Raw genomic sequence first — 25,993 nt, 5'->3', positions numbered from 1 at the left:
TTTGACCGGATGGTGTTAGACATGAATGAATATTTTTCAGATGAACGCAGCCCATGTTAGAAAAGAAGAAGGAAATTAGAAATTTGTTTCCCCATGGGCTTCACATGACTCGCTCAGGCATTTTAGACTGCGTTACATGTGTATAGCAGACCGATGATTGTCCCAAGAGGTCTTGAATTGACTTCATGGCTCACACAAGGCGGGGTGGGAGCAGACAGGACTCTGGGACTCAAGTTGTTTTGATTTTTTCTTGCATCATAAATGCACTGCAAACAACTATGGTTATTTATTAAACATACATATTTAATATTCGATTAAATTGACAAGAACCGCCCTCAGGGGTGTGTGACAGATGTGGCCACCCAAGGCCATGCGCTCATAGGAGTTCTACATGCATGGTAATATGAAAATAATTTTTTCTTTTTACAAAAATATAACAAGATAGCCATGTTTCACCTATAGAAATGGTAATGATTATTTGAAATAATATGACAAATAAACAAGAATCATTCGCAACTCGAGGGAGCCCTTCAGACCATTTTCTCTACCGACTCCGAGTATGGTAATGATGGCCCTGGAATTGGCCTAATCCTGAGATTCTAGTAATATTTTATTTTGGACTTGAAATCAATTTAACTTGGATAATGATGCAGTTATTATAAACTATAACTAAAGCAATAGATGAATTAAGTGCAACCAATTTTTTAGCTAAGAGTTTTTGGACCCTCAATACCTTTGTTTTTAGTTATTTTTTCTTCCTTCCAAAAATTATGCTTTTTTTTAGTGTCTATTTTAGGTATTTTTAGTACCTTTTTGCCTGCCTATTTCGACCATTTATAGTGCCTAAACTTTCGGGCTTTAACCATGACATTTGACATGAACAGACATTGTTTTCCATTAAACAATAGGGAGCTAAAATTTAGTAACCAACAAAATTGGGTATCCCAGATCAGCGTGATAGTGGTTATATTTTTTTACCTGAAGATGGCACCCATAGTGTGCCGAAATGCATTAGGAATTTTTCCCACTTTTTCAAATACTTGCCTTTTTTGTAGGTGCTTTATGAGCACTAAGCTATAAGAAACACATGCTATCAAAGAGCTTGGTGGGCTATTTATTGAAGACCTTTTTTATAAACTAATATCTATGAGATACAAGAAATACAAAAAAGTATATACAAGACTGAATACTTAGTTTTATAAACATTAGAATGCTTTCACTTTTTCAATAAAAATAAATGACTTGGGGATACAATAATTCAATGCACTAGCAAAACATACAATGCTAAAATAGAGTTCTTTAGATGTCACCCTAGTGTTCTACATATAAATCTGACATAATTACTATGAAGTGATTTAGATACTCAAAATGATCATTCTTTTATTGACTGAAATACTTGAAATCATAATTTCATCAAACTATCTACATAATATTCAGTATATTTAGTGAAAAAGAATTTCAAACCAATGCTGCAAAATTTTTTTTTAAAAAGACAGCCAGTAATGGCACCACAGTTGTTCGAAAATACCTTGCCTTTAATTATGTCATGAACAAAGAAAAAATGTTACATGACTACATATGATATTTAATACTATAATATTATATAATCATACAAAAGTTACCATATTATATTCGATAAGCTGCATGATAAGTTTGCATCAATAAATGTGTTTATTGGTGTTCCACAAAATTTTAGTGATAAGCTTATGTGTGCCATGAGTGGAAAGAAAGGTTGAAAATTCACAGTATAATCAAACTATTATTACTGCAATTATTACATGATATGTTCCGAGTGTGTGCTTAGTTAGAACATTTGTTACTTGACTGATATTTATTGTAACAATGTTTATAAAGCAAAAAGGAGTGTGACTGAAGATGCATCTTACACATTCTGGAGTAATGTCCCATGGAAATATGAGAACGCTTGGCTGGTTTTTCAAATAAATCTTTTTTTTATCATACAGTATCGATAGTAAAATAGGAATTTTGAAATTTAACTAAAAATTTCATACTTTAATTACCACAATAAACACATTCAATGTGTTTTTGAATATTGTTAAAATGAATATTTAACACCTAAAAAATGAAACGATGAACATTCATTCTCTAGATCTATCATTAATTTACAATTACACTTGTCATAACTTTGGAGCTAAACAGTGTTACTGCAGATGAAATGAATAAAATATTTGCTTTGACATTTTACTAATACATGACATCTACATGACAAACAATAAACTTTGCTGACTATTCCAACAACATTGCACAATTTTTAATGTTCAGGTTAAATTTATAATCAAAATCGATCGCTCATAAATTAACTGGCATTTCTACTATCACTACGGTATTCACTGGAATGCGCCATCTTGAGCTATTCTACAACATAACTTCACAATATCTAGAATGCCATGCTGAAAAAATACGGAAATCACAAAGATAGATCTCTTAAGACAATCATTCTGCCAGCGAAAAGATTGAGGTGCTTGCACATGTATAATTCATTTATGCTGCAGATCAGAGCTAGCTTTTTCGTGTAATGGGAGTTTTAGGCACTTAGCCCTGCTGACAGCAGTTTGCTGCCCCTGATTTTCTTGTTCGAGTTCTTCAATACTGCAGTTTTCAGTACTTTGAGCAATAGACTGTGACTGAGAAGTAGTAGTGGATGGAAGGAGAGGAATTGCACTCGCACCATGGTGAGATAATTGAGATGGTTGATAGCTAAAGTCACCATTGCTATTGGTATGCTTGAAATTCAATTTTGGCATGTCCAGCGCAAGAGTTGCAGAACCAGGTTCTATACAGGGCATCACTGAAATTGACGACCGATTTAGCAACACACATAATTGAATTATTTTTCTTGAAAACATACAGTAAATGTGTAAAAAAACCATCTTAATTTTTCACAACCTTTCCAGTCTGTGTGCCAGATATATGAGACACCTATTTCTTGCAAGTAGGAACCACTTTGCGGGCCCTACCTGGATCATGGGCTGGAGGTGGTGCACCACTGCTTTAGATCAAGGGTGCACAATCTCCAGCTAGAGCAATTAAAATTGTGAAAGGTGTTCTTTAAAAAAATCCCTCAATCCCTCAACAACACTATCAATAGCAATAACTTAATGAATGTTTTTGGCAATGTTTCGCTATCTTAGAAATTCGTGTTTGAAAACTATCATTGGCATTATGAATATGTGAATAAAATTAGTTAGAAGGAATGAAACAAAGCGTTCCCAATCCCCAAAGCAAAGCTGGCTGAGGCTCATAGGGAAAGTGACATGTGAGGGTTAGCGATCTCACAAATCTGGTTCTCAGACTAGAAAGAGCTATTTAGACATTTTATGCAACATTTTAATTTTTTCTTCAGTTGTTAAAGAACTTTTAGATATGCTTTTGAATATACAGTGGAACTTTCGTTAATGAGCTTAATTCATTCCACTATCACGCTTGTTATCCGAATCAAACTTCCCCATAGGAAATAATGGAAAATCTGATAGTTTGTTCCATACTTATTCATTCATATAAAAAGGATTAACAAAAACAGCATGCAATCAATAATTAAACAATAATAACTCATAATACAATAACCATAATATAAAAATAAACAAATTGCCATAATTAAACATACAATATGATAATGTTTACAAATTAACTTACTCTAAACGGCGAGAGAGAGGATAACTAGCATTTATGACGATTTATGGACTTGCTGTTGTTTGTGAACTTATTCTTTTTGCATGAATTTCAAAAAAGAACTTTATTCAATAATAAGGTTCTTGCTTTTCCTTGCTTGTTTTTTCCTTATTTTTAGGATTTCTGAGAAATAGAAAATTGCAGTGTTCGTTGGACAGATTCATTGCTCACACACTGCTACAGCTTCATTTGGGTGACTCTTTTCTACAGTTTTTTTCATAGATTCCCATGACCTCTCTATACTAGTTTTATTTGAGGGACTTCTCCTTACTTGTCTCTTCCTCAGATGAGAGATACAGTCCATAAACTCTTGCTGGTGCCTACAAAAGAGATTCATAACTTCATCTACTGTCAACTTCTAGAAATTTTTCATCACTAGTTCTTGAATGCCATCCTCATGCAGCTCCAATCCATGGTCATCCTCAAGCACACAATCTCTCTGACAAGTAGTGGCTCCTGTTCATGAACTAGCCTCCTCAAAGTCACATTCAATAATTCAAGCAGCCCAGTTTTCTCCAGAATTTAAAAAAAACTTCAAGCACACATAAGCATGGCTGCAATGCTACATCTAGTTTCGTACCGTAAATATTTACACTCACGTGTGTGTTAATTTTCTGAGTGAGGCATGCTTATCAGAGATAGTGGAGAGTAATACCCACAATTCCATAACATGTACGGATGAAAGCAAAAAACCATCAGCTCGGTTGTGATAACATGGAAAATAAATAAAGTACAAAATTTTTGCTCTTAATACAAATCATCGCTCTTTAACCTACTCAAAATTTGTTCAAAATTATTGCTCGTTAGCTGAAGTTCCACTGTATGTGTGTGAGTAGCTACATTCCATTTATACAAATTTACTATAAAAAAAAAAATAAATAATAATTAGAACCTTTAGGTTTGAAACTCAAGCAGAACAGATAGTCTATGTATATACAGTACACCCTTGATTTAACAAATAAATAGGAAGAGGGCTCTGTTAAATTGTGAATGTTTCTTGAAATACAAAATATTGAAAACATTATTCTGCAATTTTGTTATTATTAATATGAAATAACAAAATACTGTATCTCTCTCCCCCACCAGATTAACCGGCACTCCAGGAGTACCCATATTTTCCTGGCATGCCAGAAATTTGAGTAGTGTATTCAGAAAAATTATTAAATATCTAGACTCAAGAATTGTTAAATTGGCTTATGGCTTATTTGAATCTTGTCTGTCATTCATATTTCAGAATTCTTTGCCTTTAACAAAATACTTTGGAAATGATTCAAATTTTAAGTTTGCTTTTGCTATCATAAATCTTTGTTTATTGCAAATATTGGATATATTGAGCATATTCATTCTCATATAGTAGATGAGTTAAAATGGAAAAAATAGTAAACTTTTTTTTAATTGGACTCAACACAACACATAAAACAATAAAAACTGAGAACAAAAAACAAAAATGACATCATGATCACACAGACACTTTGACCCCCCCCCCAAAGGAACGGAAAGTACTTCCACTGGGCCAACATAAATTAGATTAAAGAGTTAATTGGATTATGCAACTGCAAAGCAATTTCACATTACTTGATCACGTATTCAAGATATGAATAATCAGAGAAAAAAAATTAAATTACACTGCGAAATAAGATATTGTAACATACAAAAGTGACAACATACTTTTTCAGTCATCTCAACATACACTCCTCCCCACCAAAAAAAATGCAAAAGTCTGCATATCTGTATTAGGGTGATGGTAATCATAATAAGTTGAAGTGATAAGTGAATTCATTATTTTCATTATTGTTATCAAATTCCAGAAAAAACATGTTCACCACAGTGAAAACTATTACAGAGACAAACTATATTAGACAGATCACTGCCTTTGTGGTCAAATCGGTACTTCCATCCATTATACAAATACAACGCCACAACAGGCAAATTGCCCAACGAGGTGGCTGACTGAAGAACATCATGGATCCCGAGCCATTTTTTGGAGGCCCTACCTACTACTGCTACACAACACATGCATCCCGCCCACACCCCCCCCCCCGCGGAACCCCCAACGAATCGGTACATGAGGGAATGTGCGTGTACGTGTAGTGAAACCTGATGTGAAGTTTTTGTTTCTCTGTAATGCTTGTCATGTGTAGTGCTGCCATCTGCCACCAGTTTTTCTAACTATGAGTGAAGTGTTATGATTGAATGATTTATCCTTGTAGGACTGTTGCTCTCGGTGGCGAGACTTTTTAACGGGGAGATCGGCTCGCATTTGCGCCTTGAAGTTGGGAACCACAGAAAACCAACTTCAGCCGACCACTTTATTATGTAACATGTAAATTAACCACACTTCTTTAAAGCACATGGCTATGGGCCACCAGACGACCAGATCTCAGCAGCCTACAAGGAGACACATAGAACAACAAGGGAGCAATCACAACACAGTCCCAGAGACCCTAGGGACAAACAGTGACACTGACTTTGAATGATATGTATAAATACTGTTTGTTTACATAGCTGCATCATGCCTTTTTGTATATAATGTATATGTATATATTTTGTTTCGTGTTTTTCTGTAGATATTCTTTATACACAATAAAAAAAACCCTGTTAGCCCCACCGAAAGGAATTCGGCAATAAATTGTCCTTAGACGATTTGCTGGGGCTATCGTAGGCGAATTGAATTGAATTGGCTATGCCAACTGCTACGGGTGCTAAAATCAAGTTTTATTCAAAAAACTTTGATTTGTGAATCAATTCTGGGGCTGCTCTGAAGTGTGATGCTGTCGGGGACATCCACAGCACCCGGCTTTGATGTCACTTGTAGAAAATGTAACAAAGGCGTTTTGAAGGTTATGGTCTTAAGAAAATAAAATAACATTTCTCTTCTTTCTTCCAAGATTTTCTTCAAGCAAAATTGGTCTCAATGAACAGTAAAAAAAAATCATCAAAGAAGATTTTACAATAAATACGACCAATTACAAAAAAATGCACCAATAGAATGTCTTCCAGGTAAAAAAAAAGAGAAACACATTTTCAGCTGTAATTAATCATTGTAGAAAGGTAACTTTTCAGATAACAAGACTTAGATAAGAATACGAAGAAATTAGCGATAGAAAATTCTTGTTTAGAACCGGTTGAAAATTTGTTATAGGCGTACTTTGAAGCTTTGAAGAAATCGATGTTTGTTCCAAGCAATCAAAATAACACATACGTAATATAAAATTCACGGGACATGGAAAAACTTTGTTATGAGTGAAAATTCGTAATGCCCATGTTTGTTACAACTGGTTCCGACTGTATTTTGTAATGCATGGTGTACGTGTGTTTATGAGTAAATAAATTGCCAGAGATACGCAGTCCATGAGGGCAATAAGTCAATATTGCTATATGCAATGTGGCCTCAGTATTTCTTGGTTTGATGGTCTGAAGACAATTACGGGGAAAAAAAATGTAAAACTCAATTTTTAAAGAAAATGCTGAAAGAACTAAAAAGATGCAAGTCGATTTAGCAAAGGATACTTACTCTGTCTGTTGCCATCCCTCATGTCATCAGCAAGAAGACTAGGGTATAAAATCTGACTTAATGGCCCACCAACATAACCAAATACTCCTTCAAGTTCTTTCACCTGGGAAATGAACAAAAAATTAAAAACTCACTGATGATAAAAAAAAAATAATACATTAAAACATTTTTTTCCTCTTCAAGCTACAGTTTTTATTCCCCACTTTTCTTTTATCACAACTGACAAGGTTTACGTAGAATCAATGAAGATTTGAATGCTTTTAATTGATTCATAGTTTTTCCAATAAAAATGATAAAGTCAGTGGGAATAGACTCACAAGGAATAAATTTTATTCCTTACGATCCAACTACTTTTTTAAAGCCTTATGAGATAGATTTGTGAGTTGCAAAAGCTTTAATGTGAATGTGATATTTAAGATTTGGTAGATAAAATCGATAAACAAAGTATTGATAAATACTATTTGTACAAAATTAAAATTCAGAATTGTTATTTTCTGTCCATATTTTTTTCTTAACTTTGCACGAATAGCACTTCATATGAGTCTAATCGTTGCTCTGACATTACAATCGAAATGTTAAACACAGAATAGATATCACTTACAAAAAGCCTCTGAACATTGTCAGTAAATTTCTTAACTCATAAATATTAAAACGAACAGGTTATAAAAATACTCAGCATTTCAAAACATACAATAAAATAAATTTCAAAGACAAAATATTTTTCACAAACAGGTGAATAGACAAAATACATCAAAATAATTTAACCTACAATTGACCAAATAGTATTTTTGTATGCTCCATGTCTATTTAAGCAAGCTACACCCACATATTACAGTTAATCAAGGTTCTACTGTATAATATATTTTAAAATAATGAAGCACTTTTAAACCTGTTTACTTGCAGAATATAATTCTTGAATAGGTGCTGCATTGACAAGAATCTGTAGTTTGTGTACTCATGAGTTATGACAAGTTTTCCCAGAAAAAAAACTATGGTGGACTTCAGTTAGAAACAGTAGAATATGCCAAGAAACAAAACTAGTAAACTTTTTATGTTTAATATATCTACAGTGGATCTTACTCATAACATTAGAAAAAAAAAGCTGTCATAAAAAAATGTTAGTGGGAAAACGCTATAAACATGTGTAATAACACTTGAAATAATATGAAATACCCCTTCCAGGCTTACTTTGATCTGAGTTTGAGGGAGAAAAACATTTTGATGCTTGATACTTTTTTTTATGATTAAATATTTATTAAACATATCAGCAAAATTGACACTCAATTTTTCATACAAGTTATTTGAGAAACAACTAGTTTTTTTTCTTTCTGTTGGTCTGGTTAAAGACAGTGAAATACAGATGCAGATTTTGGGAAAGACAGCTCGAATAGTGTAAAATATGCCTGAGCTAGACTTGCAGATCATACCATACACATGAGATAGACAAATCTGGGAAGAGGTTAACACTTAAAAATATGATTCAAGCAGTTTTTTTTATTATTTTTTATTTTTATGTCATTCTTGAGAGTAGGACAATTTGATGTAAAACTAGAGAAAAACCAAAAAACTAAAAATAAATAAGTAAAGAGTAAGAATCTTAATTAAAAAATAAAATGTAAAAAGTATTCTAATAGACTTTTATTTGTACCATAGAAGTTTTCAAACTTTTGCATATATGGCACACAACAGTCATTTTTGACACACACAAAAATTATTATACTGAGACCTACAGCTCCATGCAGACTCACAGCGATAATTAATATCTGTCTTAGCTAGTTAGAAGAAACAAAGCAAAATCAGCTGCCATTCAGGGAGCGACTTTGAACGCCTCACTCAGTGGTGAAGATGAAGAATTTCACCCATAATAAGTATTTTAAAAAAACCCAATAGCAGAAGGTGTGATATTGAAATTATGATGGGCATGACAAACATTAGTCTTTTGTGAGATTTTTGGTTAAAATGTAAAACATTATCTCATGGTATAGTCAAATGCATAATAGTGAAAATATGAACACCAGCGAGTAAAAAAAGATGGAAAAATGTTTTCCTAGAAACAAGTAAGAACATGTCGTGATAAGAGCTGTGAAAAATTCGTCATCTAGAATCAATAAAGTTCTATGAATTCACACAATTAGTTGTATATATAAATGTATTTCATATATACATGAAGCTCTATCCAATTTCTCATTTGATTGAAATTTTAGAAAAAAAATTTCCTCCTTGAGAACATATATAATTTTTATATGAATACACATCACAAAAACATTCAGAATTTTATGCGCATGCACATAAACTACACTATCACATTACAAATTGAGAAAATAGTCTGTGAACTACTGGTGAGTGTGAAGATGAAAATTTTATAATGAATTGCAGATGTCACTCTGCTGCTATAAGTACCTTTGCCTGCAGTTGTTTGAATGTAGATTCAATATCTTGCACTTTCTGCTCCCACGCACGACACGGCCGTAAAAAAGGTGATGGTGGTACAGCTCCCTGGGCACACGTTTCGCTAATCAAGAGAGGTCGCTGGATATTCGATGTTTGTGGACTCTGAGGGCTATTACCACATGCCATACTCATGGATCTAGCAGAAAAAAGTTTTAGAGTTGTTGTTGCTGAGAGTTCTTCGGCAGTTGTGAAACCGTCAGACTGAAACGAACATGAATGTGAAATTCTTCCACTCATTTCGACTGTACAAGGCGATTGAGGGGACGTTATTTCATCCATTGGAGTAGATAAGTTACTAGCAGTTCCTTGAACTAAACATCTTGAGAAAACAGTTGGACGGGTTTTAGGGATTGCTTTTCCTCTTTCAGATACAGGAACATCAGAAGAAACAGGGCCGTCTTTGGTAGGATAACAAGATTCCATACCTCTGTTTCCACAGTCAAGAATACTTTTTTTCATACATGGATCAATGTATTTGGTTTGGTCACCGAAATGCCCAGGTGAAAATCCATCATCCTTTCTGAAATTCAAAGATGGGCATTGTTTCATAGATACCTCTGCGTGATTGTTCTGACTAGAATCTGTACATGATGGACCCATTTCTTTAGAATTCGTAAGAGTGGAAACTACCATGCCACGTAGAGTATCAAATGGCTGATTTAATGGAGGAGGATATGGAAAAATGGGAGAAAGACTAGCATCTTTTTTTGATGGGATTGTATTGTTGCATGTAGCACCATTTTTCTGAACTGTATCAACACAGTATACATTACTTTGATGTTTGTCTGTCCAATCATCATGTTTTTGAGTATTATTGTCTTTTTTCTTAGAGGAGGTAGAAATATCTTTCTGGAATGGAGCAGGGTTATTAGAAGATGAATGAGAATTCTTACTGATAGCTAAATTTTCGTGTTTCTGTCTCTGCTCAGTAGTCTCAGAGCCATGTCCCTGAGATGAAAAGCAGCCTTCATTACAAGTGCCAGAAGATTGTCCATTGCTGCAATTACTTTTTTCTATTCCCAAAAATACTGAAATATTCGGACTAACCATGCTATGAAGACCTGAATCAACATCTGAGATGTCAGAGTTAGAGGGAAGCCCACAGTTGTGATGCTGACCATAAATTGGGTCAGGTCCAGCAGACATCACGGATGAGGTTTGTGACATGGGCGAGAACAAAGTATCCTGAAATCCTTGAGTCGAATACTGTAATGCTGATGAAGGAGAATCAGGACTAATATCTTGAAAAGCTCTCATTGCTTCGGTATTCAGAAGACATTTACTATCACTTCTTATAAATTTCCTGTTATAATTTGACATTTCATAAGAATCAAGCTCTGATACCTTTTGCAGATCATTTTGTTTGGCTTTCATGAGTATGAGTGATACTTCTTTCTGCAACTCTTTGGCCTGCAAATATGAATCAATTCTTTTACACTTTCAGAAACACATAGATTATTAGAAAAAAATTCATTCATTTCAAAAAGCTCTTATTAAGAAATTTCATCCCCACACATGTCAATGAAACTTAATTTTTATGAAAATGTTTTCCCCTCTCTTCTTATCCGATATCAACACAATTGAAACAACAGTCCAAACTAAAAAATTGACATACAAGTAAGTTTTTGTATCAAAATAGTACAACCTCATGATAGAAAATTGTGATAATTGCCATCTGACAGTTATGTAACACAAACTTTTGGCCATGTAGGTTTGGGTTGGAATCTCAACTGAGGAATTATTGACGTTTTAGTCTTTCTGAAATTATTTCTAATATGTAGATCTCAGTTTATAATTAGCTCATTAGATATTGGAATGAAAAACATAACTGTGGTGTCGCAAAAAAAACTAGTTAAATTCAAGAAGAATATTTGTTTGATATTACAAACATTCTTTTGGCCTAGATATGTGACCACAAAATTAGTACAGTGAAAAATATTTATAAGGTGACTATGAGATAAAAGACTGATCAAGGAAGCAGCATTCCCTCTAAGGTGAGAGCAAGCTGAAAATGCTTCAGTGCAAACAACTATTGCTGCATGTGGTGTACTGACAGCACTATAATTCACAGAAATGAGTAAGAATGTTGCTAAAATTAAGTATTTTGAAGGTTTAACATCTAACCTTAATCAAACTAATCAATGCTCATTATAACGTCCAGTCGCAAACATTTTCCTGTTTTGCCCTTATTTTTCATCCATTATAATGACTGGTAAATATCATCCATTCCATTATAACGACTAAATTCAGCTTGGTCTCCAAACTAAATTTTTTTTTTTTGCAAAGAAATAAAATAAAATCATTGAGCGTGTTTGACCTTTGATGCTTGGGGAAGAAAGGGTATGAAACATAGATAGTTTGAAGCGGTGATTTCCAATGAGGGGCAATTTGAGTTTTCCTATAAAAGCTTGGAACCTTCCAAACTCTTAATTTTTGATATCAGTTCAAATTTTTAATTTTTAAACAATTTCTTGATGACTTCTTTCTTTTAGTTTTCTCTTTCAGTAGGGTGGGGGGGGGGGGGGGTTGACCAAATGTTCTTCATGTTTCGTGTTCCATGGAAAATTTGCCATTCCACAGATCTCCTATATCAATAAAATAAAAAATGAAGGCCACGAACTCCTTTAAACAAATAATATTCTGTGTACAGCAATGTAAACCAATGAGTTAATTGTTTTCTAATCCAAAAGTCACAAATACCCCCCAAACTCTTGCAGAGGACCCCTGATAACGAGAATCCCTGTTTTTGACAAAGTAAAAGTAGACAGAAATGGGGCAAAGACCCATGGTTTTAAAATTCGAGGTTCTTCTATTTGAAAAAAAAAATCAGTTATGAAAATATGCCGTTTCACTGGAGGTGGGGGGGGGGAAGAAGGGGGTGTCATCCTGACAAAAGTACATATGGGACATCAGGATTTCAGAGATGCTTTGGTGGGGTATAGCCTAAAAAAAAGGTTGGGAACCACTGTTTAAAGATAAGGTATTTTTACTTCTGCCAAAAACCTTTTAGTTAACAAGCACTATCATTGGGAAATGGACAAACCATTTGAAGGTGCGCGAGTCAACTGGATAGTGTTGGTGCCCCCCTTCGCTTACCATTCTGTTTTATTTTCTCACATGGTGGCTCACTCCCACATTGTTGATTTTCTTATCTTATTCTAAATTTCATTGCACAAATTCATTATATTTCTAAATGGGTGAATATACAGTGAAACCTCATTACAACGATACTTGATATAATGATATATCCCTCTATAATGATATTTTTCCAAATCTTGTTTGGAAATGCCTATAGTCTTATGTTGAACACCTCTCGATACAACAATATTCTCTACTGTGATAAATCCCTCTATAACTATATTTTGTACAGGATTTTGAAAACGCTATAATATTTTTTTCGCATTTTGCTCAAAATCGTCTTGAATTCAATTTTATCTTCGTCACTTATTTTCATCCTTCCAACGTCTAATAGCATCAATGTTTTGCACTACATGATCACTGAAAATGTTGATACAGGTGTTGGCATTGCCACTTTCTCTGTAATGCAAAAAAAAAAAAAAAAAAGTGCAATACGGTAAACTTCACAGAGGCAATGCATCTGGATGAATTTTATTAATCAACTAATCAATTAAAATTTTTTGAGATGAATAAATGATTTAAAGTGAGTTTTTGGCTAGTACTAATAACATAGATTTAGAAAAGATGCCAACATCATCATAAATTTGGTGGCACGTTATGACAATGTTGCCTCTCGATATAACGATAATCCCCTGACACAATATTTTTTCTTGGCCAGCAGAATATCATTGTACTGAGGATTCACTGTATGTATAAGTTAACTATGTTTTCATGCTGAAAATTATTCATTCGATATGGGCGGTCTTAAATAAACAGAGTGCTATATCTCTAGATATCAAATTGAAAGCCAAAATAGTTGAATCATTGAATATTATAAAGTGTACTTTGTTCCCCATAATTAAAAATAGTGATTTAATTATGAAAGCACAAGAGTTTTGGTTTGCTTACTTTTGCAGGCAATTATGGGAAGGGAAATTCCAACAGTTGCAAAAAGAATGGCTAAAACAAAAATGATCAAAGAATTTATAATCATTAATTGAAATGGAAAATTTTGTTCTTGAGAAAAGCTCAAGTTCCAAGAAACAAATGACAATTTTTTATAATTTTGCTGCACATAGTGAAAATTAAATGTAGGTTTTGGCCAAATACAGTATTTTTGTAAATGCAATCTATATACTGAATTGATCATTGAAGGACCAAACACACCCCACTTCATATCTCAAAAATATATCGAAGCAGTCCTAAAGGATGGAAAGCAATCTCTTATTCGACAATCTATACACTGTATATTATGTTTAAATTGTTTTTTTTTTCAGTCAGATATATTTTTATACCAACAAAATGATAGAATTTAGTTTTACTCCATCAATACAGTATAGAATTTTGTAGAGAAGCATAACTTTATAATTTTTTTAAAACATTTCAATATACCTCTGTTCAACTACCTCCTAACATAACATCTGTTTTCATAGAACGAAGAGGAATGTTATAATGAGAGTAGACTGTATTTGGGACATCTTCAAAAGACCTCACAACACTGATTCTATAATCGTTTTTACAGAATTGTGAACAATGCAATAAAACTTGTCAAAAGATCAGCAGAGCACCTAAGTGGGTCACAAGCTAACAATACTTCACGAAGCTCAAGAAACATTACATTATTTAAATTTTATTGATATCTGACACTACACGGAGAGCAATGGATCTGACAGGTGCATCACACAGTTTTGAAAGATCAAAGTACTTAACTTCATGTTCAATATTGCCAAAAAAAAAAAAAAAAAAATTGCAAAGAGCAATATTGACAGACATTACAAGAAATGTAGATAAAATAATAAAGCTGAGATGTTTAGTACCTTTTCATGTAAATTTCTGATGTCTTCTGCTTGCATTTTTCGCAGTTCTCTTTCGTGCTGAAGATCTTTTTGTTGTCTGAAAAATGAAAGACAAAATATTTTTATATTTTAGAAATTGTAAAGCTATTCTATTGAACTACAAGTTAATAGCAAAGCTAAACTCTAGCTTTTGAGCAAGAATGGAAAACTATGGCGTGTTCTTCCATCATTTGAATTGACATCACTGTTCTAAGAGTTGATGTGGTAAGCAATACTAGCTTCACATGCTAATAGGTAACACCGCTTTGTTTGTGATGAAGTGCAATGTCATGTTATTTCTGAAAATGAATGTGCCAAATTTAACAAATTCTGTACAAATATGTTGAACTAAACACATCTGAAACCAAAAATTTGCTTTTGCAAGAATTCGGTGAGAATGTTCAGGGCAAAACCCAAATTTAAAAATGGTATGGACATTTCAAACCTCTCATTTTTTGCGTGCGCGTCTTACTGAAAATTAACTAGAATTGCCTTTGTCTATTGCCTTTACCGAGGGCTGGACAAATCACAAAAAAATCTAGGCACCAGAACAATTTTTTAGGTGCCAAAAAATGTTTACCTGAAGAAAAAGGTCTAAAATAATGCTTCTTTTGACTTTTTCAAAACATATTGACCCTCTTTCATGTTGGCAGATATGCTGCTACAAACTCCAAATATTTTGGACTGCTCACCAGCCTGCAATTTATTAGTAACACAAAGAAAATTTTAGGTGCCAATACCAATTTTTTAGTCACCATGGCAATCTGACGCCAGAGATTTGTCCACCCCCTGCCTTTATCTATCATTGCCTTTGAGGAATTTTTCACCCCTTTTGAAAAATCTGTAGGGGCCTACAATCCATTTATTTATGTTTTGCCTAGAACATGTTCACCAAATACTAGGTGAAACACATTGTAGATTTTAGATGTGTATTCCTGGTTTTAAACAGTGATATTCAATGGCATTAGTTTATTTTTAGCAGCAACAAATCATAAGCAAAGTAGCATTTGTGTTATGCCCTCATTAAGCCATGCTTCTCTTGTTTATCATGCCAATTCCTAGAACAGTTATACAAATCTACTTACATTAGAATGCTGTGTTCTTACATGTTTCTGAGCAAAAGTATGAGTTCAGGACATTTTGATAGTATAGTTGGATGTACTTAGAATGAGCACAATACACAAGTTATCGTAGAATAAAATTTTTGTGTTGTGCTAAGGTTTTTAAAATCTATTTTAATGGAAGGGATTGTTTCTACAGAGAATATACACATAAGTGTCCCCCTCTAAGAATTTAACCATTTGAAATGCATAATTTAGACTGATACCTCCTCTATGCAATGTAAGTTTTCTAGGAGGTATTGCTTAGAGTGGCATTGGTTGTAGTGCTATTGTTACGCATTAGATAACTGTAGGTAGCTTCAAAAAGCTGGAGATATGTATAAAAATATTTTTAGACTTATGGGCATTATATTTTATAGTGACAAAGAATAATTATATATATAATACAACTTTTAAATATCTTTCCATCACATGTATAAGTACATTGAGAGCTAAGCTTAACGCAGGTTGTATGCGCATTAAATTGAGGAAAATAAAGCATTATACCTAAGTACAAAATCTGTGAGCCGACACATGTGGCCATGTAAGTGCTGAATGTGATCTTCCAGTCTTTTGAACCTTATTTCTTGACGCATCTTAGAAACTCGTCTATTGCAATTCCTTACACGATACCCTCTCCACATGGATTGAACCTTTATAGCAGCTTGATTCAGCTTCTCCAAAGTTTCACCAAATTTTTCTGAAAATGGATCTATAAACTTTTTAGTAGAAAACACATCATCTGTAACATCTGGAGTAGGAAATGAAATGTCAATAGCACTCTTATCCAGATCCAAAACAGTTTTTGTTGAAACATGATCACTGTGTAGCTTTTGATGAAGAACTGGTGTACTGGCTTGAGAATATGACCTGACATTTCTTCTCACATTTGCATGAACACCTCTGATTGGATGACTATGTTCTTCAGATGTGTCACTGCCACTACTGTTTTTGCTTATTGAAAGCTTTGCATTAAGAATACAGCTTCGAGATGGAGATAATTTGCTACGAAATGAACCAGTTAGTTTTGATCTACCAGGAGATGGAGTTGAAACACTTGGAGAAGTTGATCTTTTGCTCACTTTCCTCACAATAGTTCCTTTTGTGTGGGTCACAGGACTTCCCTCCCCAGTAAGTGGTTGCAACCTGCGGTCTTCATAAGATGGGTGAGATGATTTAATGGGTTTAACCTTGTTTACATCATTTTCTGCAGCAACCTGTTCAATGGTTATAGGACTTCTGGCTGAGCTATGCAAGTACTCAGACTTTGATAGTGGTTGAGGAGATGCAACTGGACCAGTGGACGGAATAACAGATTCAATCATTTCATTATTGCTATGATGAAACAAGACCTCTGGAGCTATAAAACAAGACATCACAAAATATTTGAAAATAAATAAATAAATAGGGTGGTGGAAAAAATATAAAAAATTATACAAATGAAAATCCCTAACTAAAAAAGACTGGAAAAGATCAATAAATTGTTTCTTCAAATAGAGAAAATTGCTAAACTGGGATCATGCAGATTAGACCACAAACCGCAGATAAATTTGAAAAAAAAAAAAAAAAAAAAAAAAAAAAAATATATATATATATATATATATATATATATATACACACACACACACACACACACACACACACACACCAGAATGAACATATGAAAGATACATATGAAAGAATGTACTTTCTTTGGGTTACGATTACTGAACTATCTGTTGTAAAATATGTATATGAGTTAATAAAATTTAACTGAATCAAATTTAATCAAGTTTGAATATTTTTTTAATAGCTTCAATTTGAATAATCAATTAAATATGAAAGCAGTATTGGTCACTGAGCCAAAGAACTTCATTTTTTTTCTTTCAATCCTATCAAAGAATTCAAAATAATTTGGGTACGTCTAAGTGATTCACAACTTCCTTAGTTGCTTCAATGTTGGTAGTTCACATTTTTAAATACTGTGTTTTTACAAACGTTTCCAATCCATCCGCATTTACAGCAATCAACACCATGAATCTCATCTAACTTTTCCATTGAAGTGTCTTTACATGGGAAATGAAAAAGTGGTTTCTTTCATTCTGCAATAGGGAAAAACTGCAAAGGATTATGGAAAAGGTGCATGAAACAGCAGCATTCCACTTAAAAAGAGGGTGTAAATCTTTTTCCTTACAAGTGGAAGAAAATTAGTAAAAAGCAGGTTTATACATATTTACCAAACCACTGCCCATCCAAACCCCAATCTTACACATATAAACAGGGCTTGTGATAGCAAACGATTTGATTGGGATGCAAATCATAAAATAATCTAATTTATCTGCACTGAAAAAAATTATTGACGAATACTTTTGATACGCTTTTTCCTGATGTCAGTCAAGTGGAATATTTGATTATCGATTGATGAATAGTTTTGATACGTTTTTTCCTGATGTTAGTCAAGTGGAATATTAGATTATCGATTGATTGTAAATTATTAACTACATGATACATTGAATAGTTGTAAAGGGCACTATGTTCATTTTTCAATATTGGAGTGACGCTATTAGTTTGCAGTACTCTCGTTACACTACGCAAAGGTACAGGCCACCTTTATTGTGAAGGAACATTTACACTGCTTTCATTCAGTTGCCACTTTATCTCTCTCTCAACACAGAAACTTCTTTTCAGACTATTAATTCTGATAATATCATTATATCACCCCCCAATCGGAACATGTTATCGTAAACTTACAAGTATTTCACAATTAGGAATGACTTTATTTTTAATTATTGGTTACTTACTACATAGCTAATAATTTAAAGTAAAGTCATTGAGAATGATAAATCCAAAGTAAAAGAACAAGAGCTCCAAGGCTCCCAAACATATTCTTCAACTCATAATGCATGCAAAGTGAATAGATGAGTGGGTGGGGGGGGGATTGTTTTTCTATACATACATTTCCATCCATTTGCAAAGCTTCTACCCATGCTATCTAGCATAGCCCACACCATTTTTTGAAGTCGAAAAAATTCCACAAGAGAGAGTTTTTTATATCCTTTGTTAAGAGGACAATGACATTTATGGAATATTTTTCCACATGAAGTTTGATCTTACACATTCTTTTTTTTTTTTTTTTTTGCAATGTCAATACAAATAATATACAATGGATCCCGCTTATAATGTTGGCTCTCAAAACGTTTTCCAGATTTTTGTTGTTCTATTTTCCACTAACATTCATTGAGATTCCAAATTTGAAGTATTTTCCAGACTACATTTTTTCATGACAGTTTTTTGAAAAATGTCATAAGCGGGATCTACTGCAATATATAGTAGCAAGTATTAAATCATTCAGTAAAAGTTTTACAAGGAGCTTTGGTTAAAATAAATTTTTTGGCTTACTGCAAATCAAAAGCAAATCAACTTAAAGTTAGACTTTATAATTGATTTTCATTGCCATTCTGTTCCTTATATCAAGCGAAATCTTTGTTTCAGGAAATGCCTTTATTTGAGAGATAGATCTTTTGATCTGTTGTATTGAATAAGAACTAATTTACCTCTGAATAAAGGACATCTATGTAAGGGACAAAAAGTCTGGTCCCATGAGCATCTCTTATTAACCCATTCGCATGATAAGCGCATATACGAACAGAATTTTCCTGGCCATTATCACCAAAGCGCAGATATGCGCTCTAGTTTTTTATGCATTAAGAACAAAACACTAGAGTACTATCATACTGTACTCTATTAAATTTAATTTTTCAAATCATTTTTAATGTATATCTTCATTGAGAACTAAGTAAAATTATAAATTCTTTGTGTACACAATTTTGTTTTTCGCTTTTTTCATTTTGAAATATTTCTAACTTTATACAATAAAAAAATTTTGGTGATATGGGCCAATTTTCCACTTTTTCGAATGGTGCAAATGGGTTAAGAGGTTCCACTATACATTTCTAGGTGTTTTTGTCTATCGGTAGCTTTGCTTCCCTCTTTTGTCAGTCAACAGAAAAAAGGCTGAGGGTTTCAATACCTAGAACATAAATGGTAGGGGTGTGGTTTCAATGATGAGAAATAATAATTAAAGATTGTACTAAAGATAATTTGTGTTTGTCTCTGTCTTTCTTTCTCTCATACAGGGTTACATTATTAATATTTAACTACATGTTTTGTTTTCAGATTGTATTTTTATTATGATTTCAATAAAAGTTCATTAAACTATGCAAATTATAAAATTTTAATACAAAAACATACCTGACTCATACATAACTCTTGAAGGAGCAACTGCAGTATGCTGTATTTCAGATGTATTTGATGAAGCAGTATTTTCATTTGAGTGAAAAGAATGTGACATTTTAGACAAGACTTTTCGCTTCGCATGGTTGAACTGCTCTGTTGGATGAGATGCTTGTGAGATTTCATTGAGAAACTGTTCCTTATGATGTCGTTGCATATGTAAGATACGAGATAGCTTCTCATCTTCTTCCTCTACAAGCTTTGTGAAAAAATATTAATGTAAATGAATAAATTATAAAGGAATGATAAATTTGAACAAAGAAATTCCCACAGTACACGTACCACTAACTTTACACGATTTTGCTACAACACAATTTTTAAAAGCTGGTTTTAGGAATTTCAACCTGCAAAATTTGGCTTGCGGTTCAACTTTAATCCTGGAAATCGGCTTGCAAATTGAAGACATATAACACAGTTAAATATTTTTGGAAGTGAGTTACCAAATGAAACACTCGTGAATAACTTGACCTTATATAGTCAACGATATTTGCTTCAGGTGCAAATACAGATGCTTATTTGATTAAAAAAAAACTAATCACATGTTTCATCTGTTAAGCATTTCTACTTAGTTATTTATTCTGTTGGTACCTATGTCCCTTCCGGATCAAGAAAAACAAATCTGAGAGCCAATCAAACTTTTACGTATACTCAGTTGGCATTGACATAATCGAAAATAGGAACTTATTCTTATTTGACAAAATAATTGTTCAAAGTTATTTTCTCTAGATTTTTGAACATAATCTTGTTAGTTTTGTTTCTAATTCAGACATTCCAAAACTCTTAATGTTTGCAACACCATTGAAGATTTTAAATATTTCATACCACCTATTCCATTTCTAGGCAATTTGGGAGCCACTTTAATTGCCATAACACACTGGTTGGAATTGTATACCTATTACTAGGTTCAAATGTTTTTTTTCTGAAATATCTCATGGTACCGCTGACCAGTTTAATAGTGCAGTAGCACATTGTTTAGGAATAGCCATGCTAATTCATTACAAACAGGGGCAGCCACCAATTTATTTCAAATGCAAATCCCTCACATTTAATGACAAAAAAAGTATCAACTTACATTCTTGAAGAGAAAAATAGACCGCATTGAGATATAAATTTAAAAAATTTTACTGTCACTAATTATCCAGAACCCTAAGCACTTTGAGCCACTGATTTTATCGAGACTATACTAATGAAACCAAATATTTTGTACTGTTCCATGAAAGAATACTTGCATGTGGGAAAAATTATGCATAACAAATAAAGACAATCACCTGGTCAGAGTTTAAAGGGCAAACTTGGGCCAGGTAGTTTACCAGATCTTCATGTTCACCACACTTGAAAGAGCGACCTTTTCCTTGACTGTACAGCCATTCAGCTTTTAAACTATACAGAAATGATATGTAGTGAATTAGTTAGTATGATATGAAATTTTTGATAATAAACAGCCTGATTCCTTACCTTCAATATTCATACCCATAATATTAGATTTTTTTTTGCAATAAATGATAAAATATGATACGACTTTAACAATATTTATATATTATGGAAAAAGCCAGGAAACTGGCAAAACCTAGGTTTTATTAAGGTGAGCTAGTAGAAGCCCGGGAAAAAAAAGTTACCACTTTTGTCTTTTACCAAATCAGAGCCTGTTTTTAATGAATCAACCATCATGGATATATTAGTTCCTGCCACTTGTTCATTAAACAATCACACTTATTAAATAATTTAAATTAATTATTAAATTTTATAATTATCAATTAATAAGCTTCAGGAAATAATAAACTCATGATGGTCACATATTGATGGATTCATTGAAATTGGGCTTTTACTATTCGCAGTAAATTCATTAAAAACCTCCAAACAATTAGAACTTCAAACCAATTAATAAATGACATCAATTGTTTGATTAGTGTCAAGAACTTATTAGTTCATTGTGGCTAATTCATTAGTAAATTATTAATTAATAGTGATCATTAAATAATTTTTTGGTAATTATAATTATTGATTGATGAAAAAAGCAGCAAGAACTAATAACTTCATGATGGTTAACTGATTCATTAAAAACAGGCTTTGACTTAGTAAAAGTCTGAAATGAAAATGGTAACTAGCATATTTTGGGTTTTTACCAACTCGCATTGGTAAAACCTAGGTTTTAGCAGTCTTTGGGCTTTCACATTATCTTATCAGGCGATATCAATCCTTCAGAAATTTACAAAGGAATATTTTATAAAGAAAAGTGTTATAGTCAAATTTTGAAATTCAATCTTTATTTTTAAGACAGAAATGGGGGTTTTTCTCGAGAGAATCATTTAGAACAAGTCAATAAAAATCAGAAAAGTATTTCAAAGAAATAAAAATAAAATCATACACTCACCATTCTTTATGAGTTGCTACATAGCCATCCAGAAGCCTTAGGCCCAGGCACCAGTTGATTACAAATGGGCGATAATCAAAAGCACTTAAAAAAAATGAAGGAGAAATAGCAAAGAAAATGGTGTATTGATCATTAAATGACTTCATATCCTTTTTCTTTCTTTCTCTCTCGCACACGCACAGGAATATTTATATATTATAGTGAAACTCTCATATATTAATGCTCAAGAGATGGAAAACACCCACATTATCATTATAAAGAATTTATTGTTATGGACGCAATATATTGACAATATGGGAAATTTACAGGAGAGTAATATGGTTATATACTGTAGATGGCGGTTATTGTTATACATGTTTTTTTTATATTATCAAATATTTAATGGTGGTGAATAAAACACTCATTTGAATTGGTTTCCCCTTTTGAATTGGTTTGCTTTTCTTTGAAAAGCTGTACAGAAAGGTGTGCAAACAGCAACTCTGATATATAACTAAATATAGCTAATGCATTTCTTGGCGTAAAGTTTGAATTGGCATATGTGCCATACAATGCCAGGATAATATTTGACTTTCAGTTACTGTTTTCTTAAATTCCACAAATATTAAAAAATTCTTGCTAAATGCTCAGGACAAACTCTGAATAGTTTAAATGCAATTAAACTGTTTGATTTCCGAATGTTACCCAATGTTTATAGTCAATATTCCTCAAAATATAGCCACAAGCAGAGATAGACGAAGGTCTATGGGGGGGGGGGGGGCATTGATATCAACACACACACACACACACACACATACATATATATTAGTTCACCTGCAAACATCATTAATGCTGGGTCTGCCATATATCTCTGCTTACATGTATGTAACACTTTTCATTGAAGATTGTATTTTTCTAAAAATACAATGTTTCAATATCATATTGTAGAAAGCTGTTTTAAAAACTTTTTAATAATTGTTGTGGTGGAGAAGCTAAGAAACTATGACATTTTAAAGATAAACGTACACTTACAATAATGAATAAATAAATACTCTGATTTTTAGAAAGGATACGGTGAGGATTCATTGGATAAGACACATGGATTGCCAGATATTGTAAGTTGTTCCAAGCTTTCCAATCCAATCAAATGAGAGACCTAAATGAAGAAAAATCATTAAAACAAATTTCTAGCTAACTATTGTTTTACTCTACTACCCCCCCCCCCCAAAAAAAAAGACCAGAAGAAGTTAAAAAAATGAAAAAATCAACCTTGCATGTTATCCAAATACAGTGAAACCCCTTTTTAATGGTGAACCCGCTTTTATGGCCACATAATAATTTCCCTTCTATAATTAAAATATGCATTTTAAACCCCTGATTAACCATCACTTTAACCATCCCATTTTACAGACAGTTTTTCTTATCCCATCACTGCCTGCAAAAGAGGGATTCTACAATAACATTGCAATTCCTATTTTTAAAGAAATTTCACAACTTTATCTCAATGACCTTTGCTGCAAAGTGTAAATTTCTATCAGGACAAAACCAGCAGCCACAACTCCAAAATAACAACTGTATTTCTAGAAATACACGAGAAAACAAACTGGAATCAATTCGATACAATTCGGCAATATTCTACAGCCTTCAAATACACAATCGATGCTTTGTTGTACATTTGTATGATGACTAACTATCTTGGATGAACTGTGGCAAAATATACACGAGGAATAAGGAAGAAATTAGAAATGTTACCACTCTGTGAAGCGCCTGGCTACTTCATACATTGCTGCAACTTTACACAAGAGTCCATTCCTAAAGTTGCCAGGTACTAGTCAGTCATTTTACAACGTGCCTAGGCTTTGGATAGGCATAACACAATCCAACACTCAAATAAAAGGGAACATATAGAACACATACTTATGAAAAATTCGTTTGTTTTTAGTCTACGTTTAATAATTTAATAATCTCAAATAACATCAGTTTTTTCATTCTTTGTTTCAAAACAAATAAATTAGAATATTATAAATGAGCAAAGCTATCAAAGTGTGCCGTTTTAATTTTCAGCTTGGAATTTCATTTTCCATGATTGGCATACAAGAAAAAATGTAATAAACAAAATACATTAAATCTTTAATATGATAAATTTGATATGACAAAATACTATAATAAATACAGGGCTGTATATAAGTGCATTTATGCAAAATTATAAGCTAATATAAAGATCCTTTTTCAAATGATTTTTAGCTAGAATTTCTATTTTTAAGTTCAGAACTCACTTCATTCAAATCAGTGATACAGTTTTCAGCCAGCAATAACACACACAAGGATGAAGGGAGATATTCTGATGCTCGAGCTAAAGTGGAGATCTTGTTTCCACTAACATCAAGTTTCTAGGAAGAAAAATAACATTAAATAGCTGATTGGATTTGCATCACCATCTTGCAATGAATTTCTCAGGCTATGAGTTTGGGTAAAGGCTCTACATTTCTCTAACACCAGTAATAAAATATCATACTATGTTGATTAAATACTGCATGGAATTTTTGGATTCAATAATTTCCTGAAAAACTTTCATAGTTCAGGTGCATTTGAAACAATATAATCTCGCCATGTGATAATCCTGTGTTTTTAGAATTTTCCTCACACATAGAAGAGGAAAAAATGTCACTGCATGCCACTGTGCAGCTTATATTATTTAAATGGACTTTTCAATTAAATTTTAGTACGGCACACCCTGGTCTGGATATTGCTGGATTAGCAAGAGTCTACTGTAATTATTATTTTTACGTTAAAACACACGGCACGTAACTTCATCAAAATGCATGTTAAATACTTGTGGCCTAAAGAAGTTACAGAAAATGGAATTGTACCCCAAAGCAGAATGTTTTGCATTTCTCTGCAACAGGCCATCAGCTTACTGAAAATGTTTTGTTGTAAAACATCAGATAATAGTGTGGTAATGTGTTTTCTATGCAGAAAGAATCTTTAAAATACTTAGAGATTGTTCTGTAGCAGCACTGATTTCTCTGCAATGTACGTACTAGTTTTTGGTTTATTCTGCTTCGATTTTGGCATGATTTTGAATGTAATCAATGTAAAATATCAAACATAATTAAAAAAATTATTTTTCCACAAATTTTTATCTTTCCCTAAACTCACTCGCAAGAGAATAGACCTAACAAAAAGTGTATGCAGCATCATATTATTTGTCTAATTCACTTGTACAATCTCATTTCTACTCACAGTTAATTTGGAAAGATGAGAGATATTTCCTAATGTGGCTATACTATTTTTTGAAATATCAAGATGGGTAAGATTCTCAGAATACTGAAGATTTTGGATAGTCTATAAAGAAAAAAAAAAAATTAAAACATCAATTCATGACCATATATTAAATTAATGCCAATAATTGAATAAAAACTCTGAATGCTATACATGTTTGCCAATGCATGGATTTCACAACAAATTTTAAACTGTAGTCAGAAAATAATCAGAGTCCAAATTTAATTAATAAAACATATTCGATGAAGGTAGGCATCCTGACAGATGTAAGAAAAGTTTAGAAGAAATTTTTTCTCCTCAACTTCTAGTTTGATCAGCTTTTGTAACACCCTTAATATTTAATCACCCTTGATTCGATGTCAATTCAAGCTAGTTATTAAACATC

General features: G+C 32.8%; 1 protein-coding gene across 2 annotated transcripts in view; it reads right to left on the bottom strand.

The window, feature by feature from the left end:
• Positions 1-840: 840 nt before the first annotated feature.
• Positions 841-25,993, bottom strand: part of Cep97 (centrosomal protein 97kDa) — a 34,377-nt gene continuing 9,224 nt past the window's right edge. The window contains exons 5-15 of one of the 2 annotated variants that reach the window (XM_089236251.1): positions 25,570-25,671; positions 24,603-24,716; positions 23,400-23,482; positions 22,351-22,434; positions 21,248-21,359; positions 19,938-20,178; positions 16,215-17,067; positions 14,590-14,665; positions 11,000-11,065; positions 7,205-7,307; positions 841-2,809 (exon numbers count right to left, since the gene is read on the bottom strand). In XM_089236251.1, the coding sequence (XP_089092377.1) occupies positions 2,499-2,809; positions 7,205-7,307; positions 11,000-11,065; positions 14,590-14,665; positions 16,215-17,067; positions 19,938-20,178; positions 21,248-21,359; positions 22,351-22,434; positions 23,400-23,482; positions 24,603-24,716; positions 25,570-25,671 (2,145 nt within the window). In that variant the 3' untranslated portion in view covers positions 841-2,498. Of the gene's footprint in view, positions 2,810-7,204; positions 7,308-9,604; positions 11,066-14,589; positions 14,666-16,214; positions 17,068-19,937; positions 20,179-21,247; positions 21,360-22,350; positions 22,435-23,399; positions 23,483-24,602; positions 24,717-25,569; positions 25,672-25,993 lie in introns of both variants that reach the window. The other variant, XM_089236250.1, reaches the window with a different exon arrangement.

The sequence above is a fragment of the Pholcus phalangioides genome, unplaced genomic scaffold (genome assembly GCF_987345545.1).
Source record: "Pholcus phalangioides strain wild (caught in Gottingen) unplaced genomic scaffold, Ppha-v1.0 ptg000009l_1, whole genome shotgun sequence".
NCBI classification, from domain to species: Eukaryota; Metazoa; Arthropoda; class Arachnida; order Araneae; family Pholcidae; genus Pholcus; species Pholcus phalangioides.
This window is presented reverse-complemented; position numbering and strand designations above follow the sequence as displayed.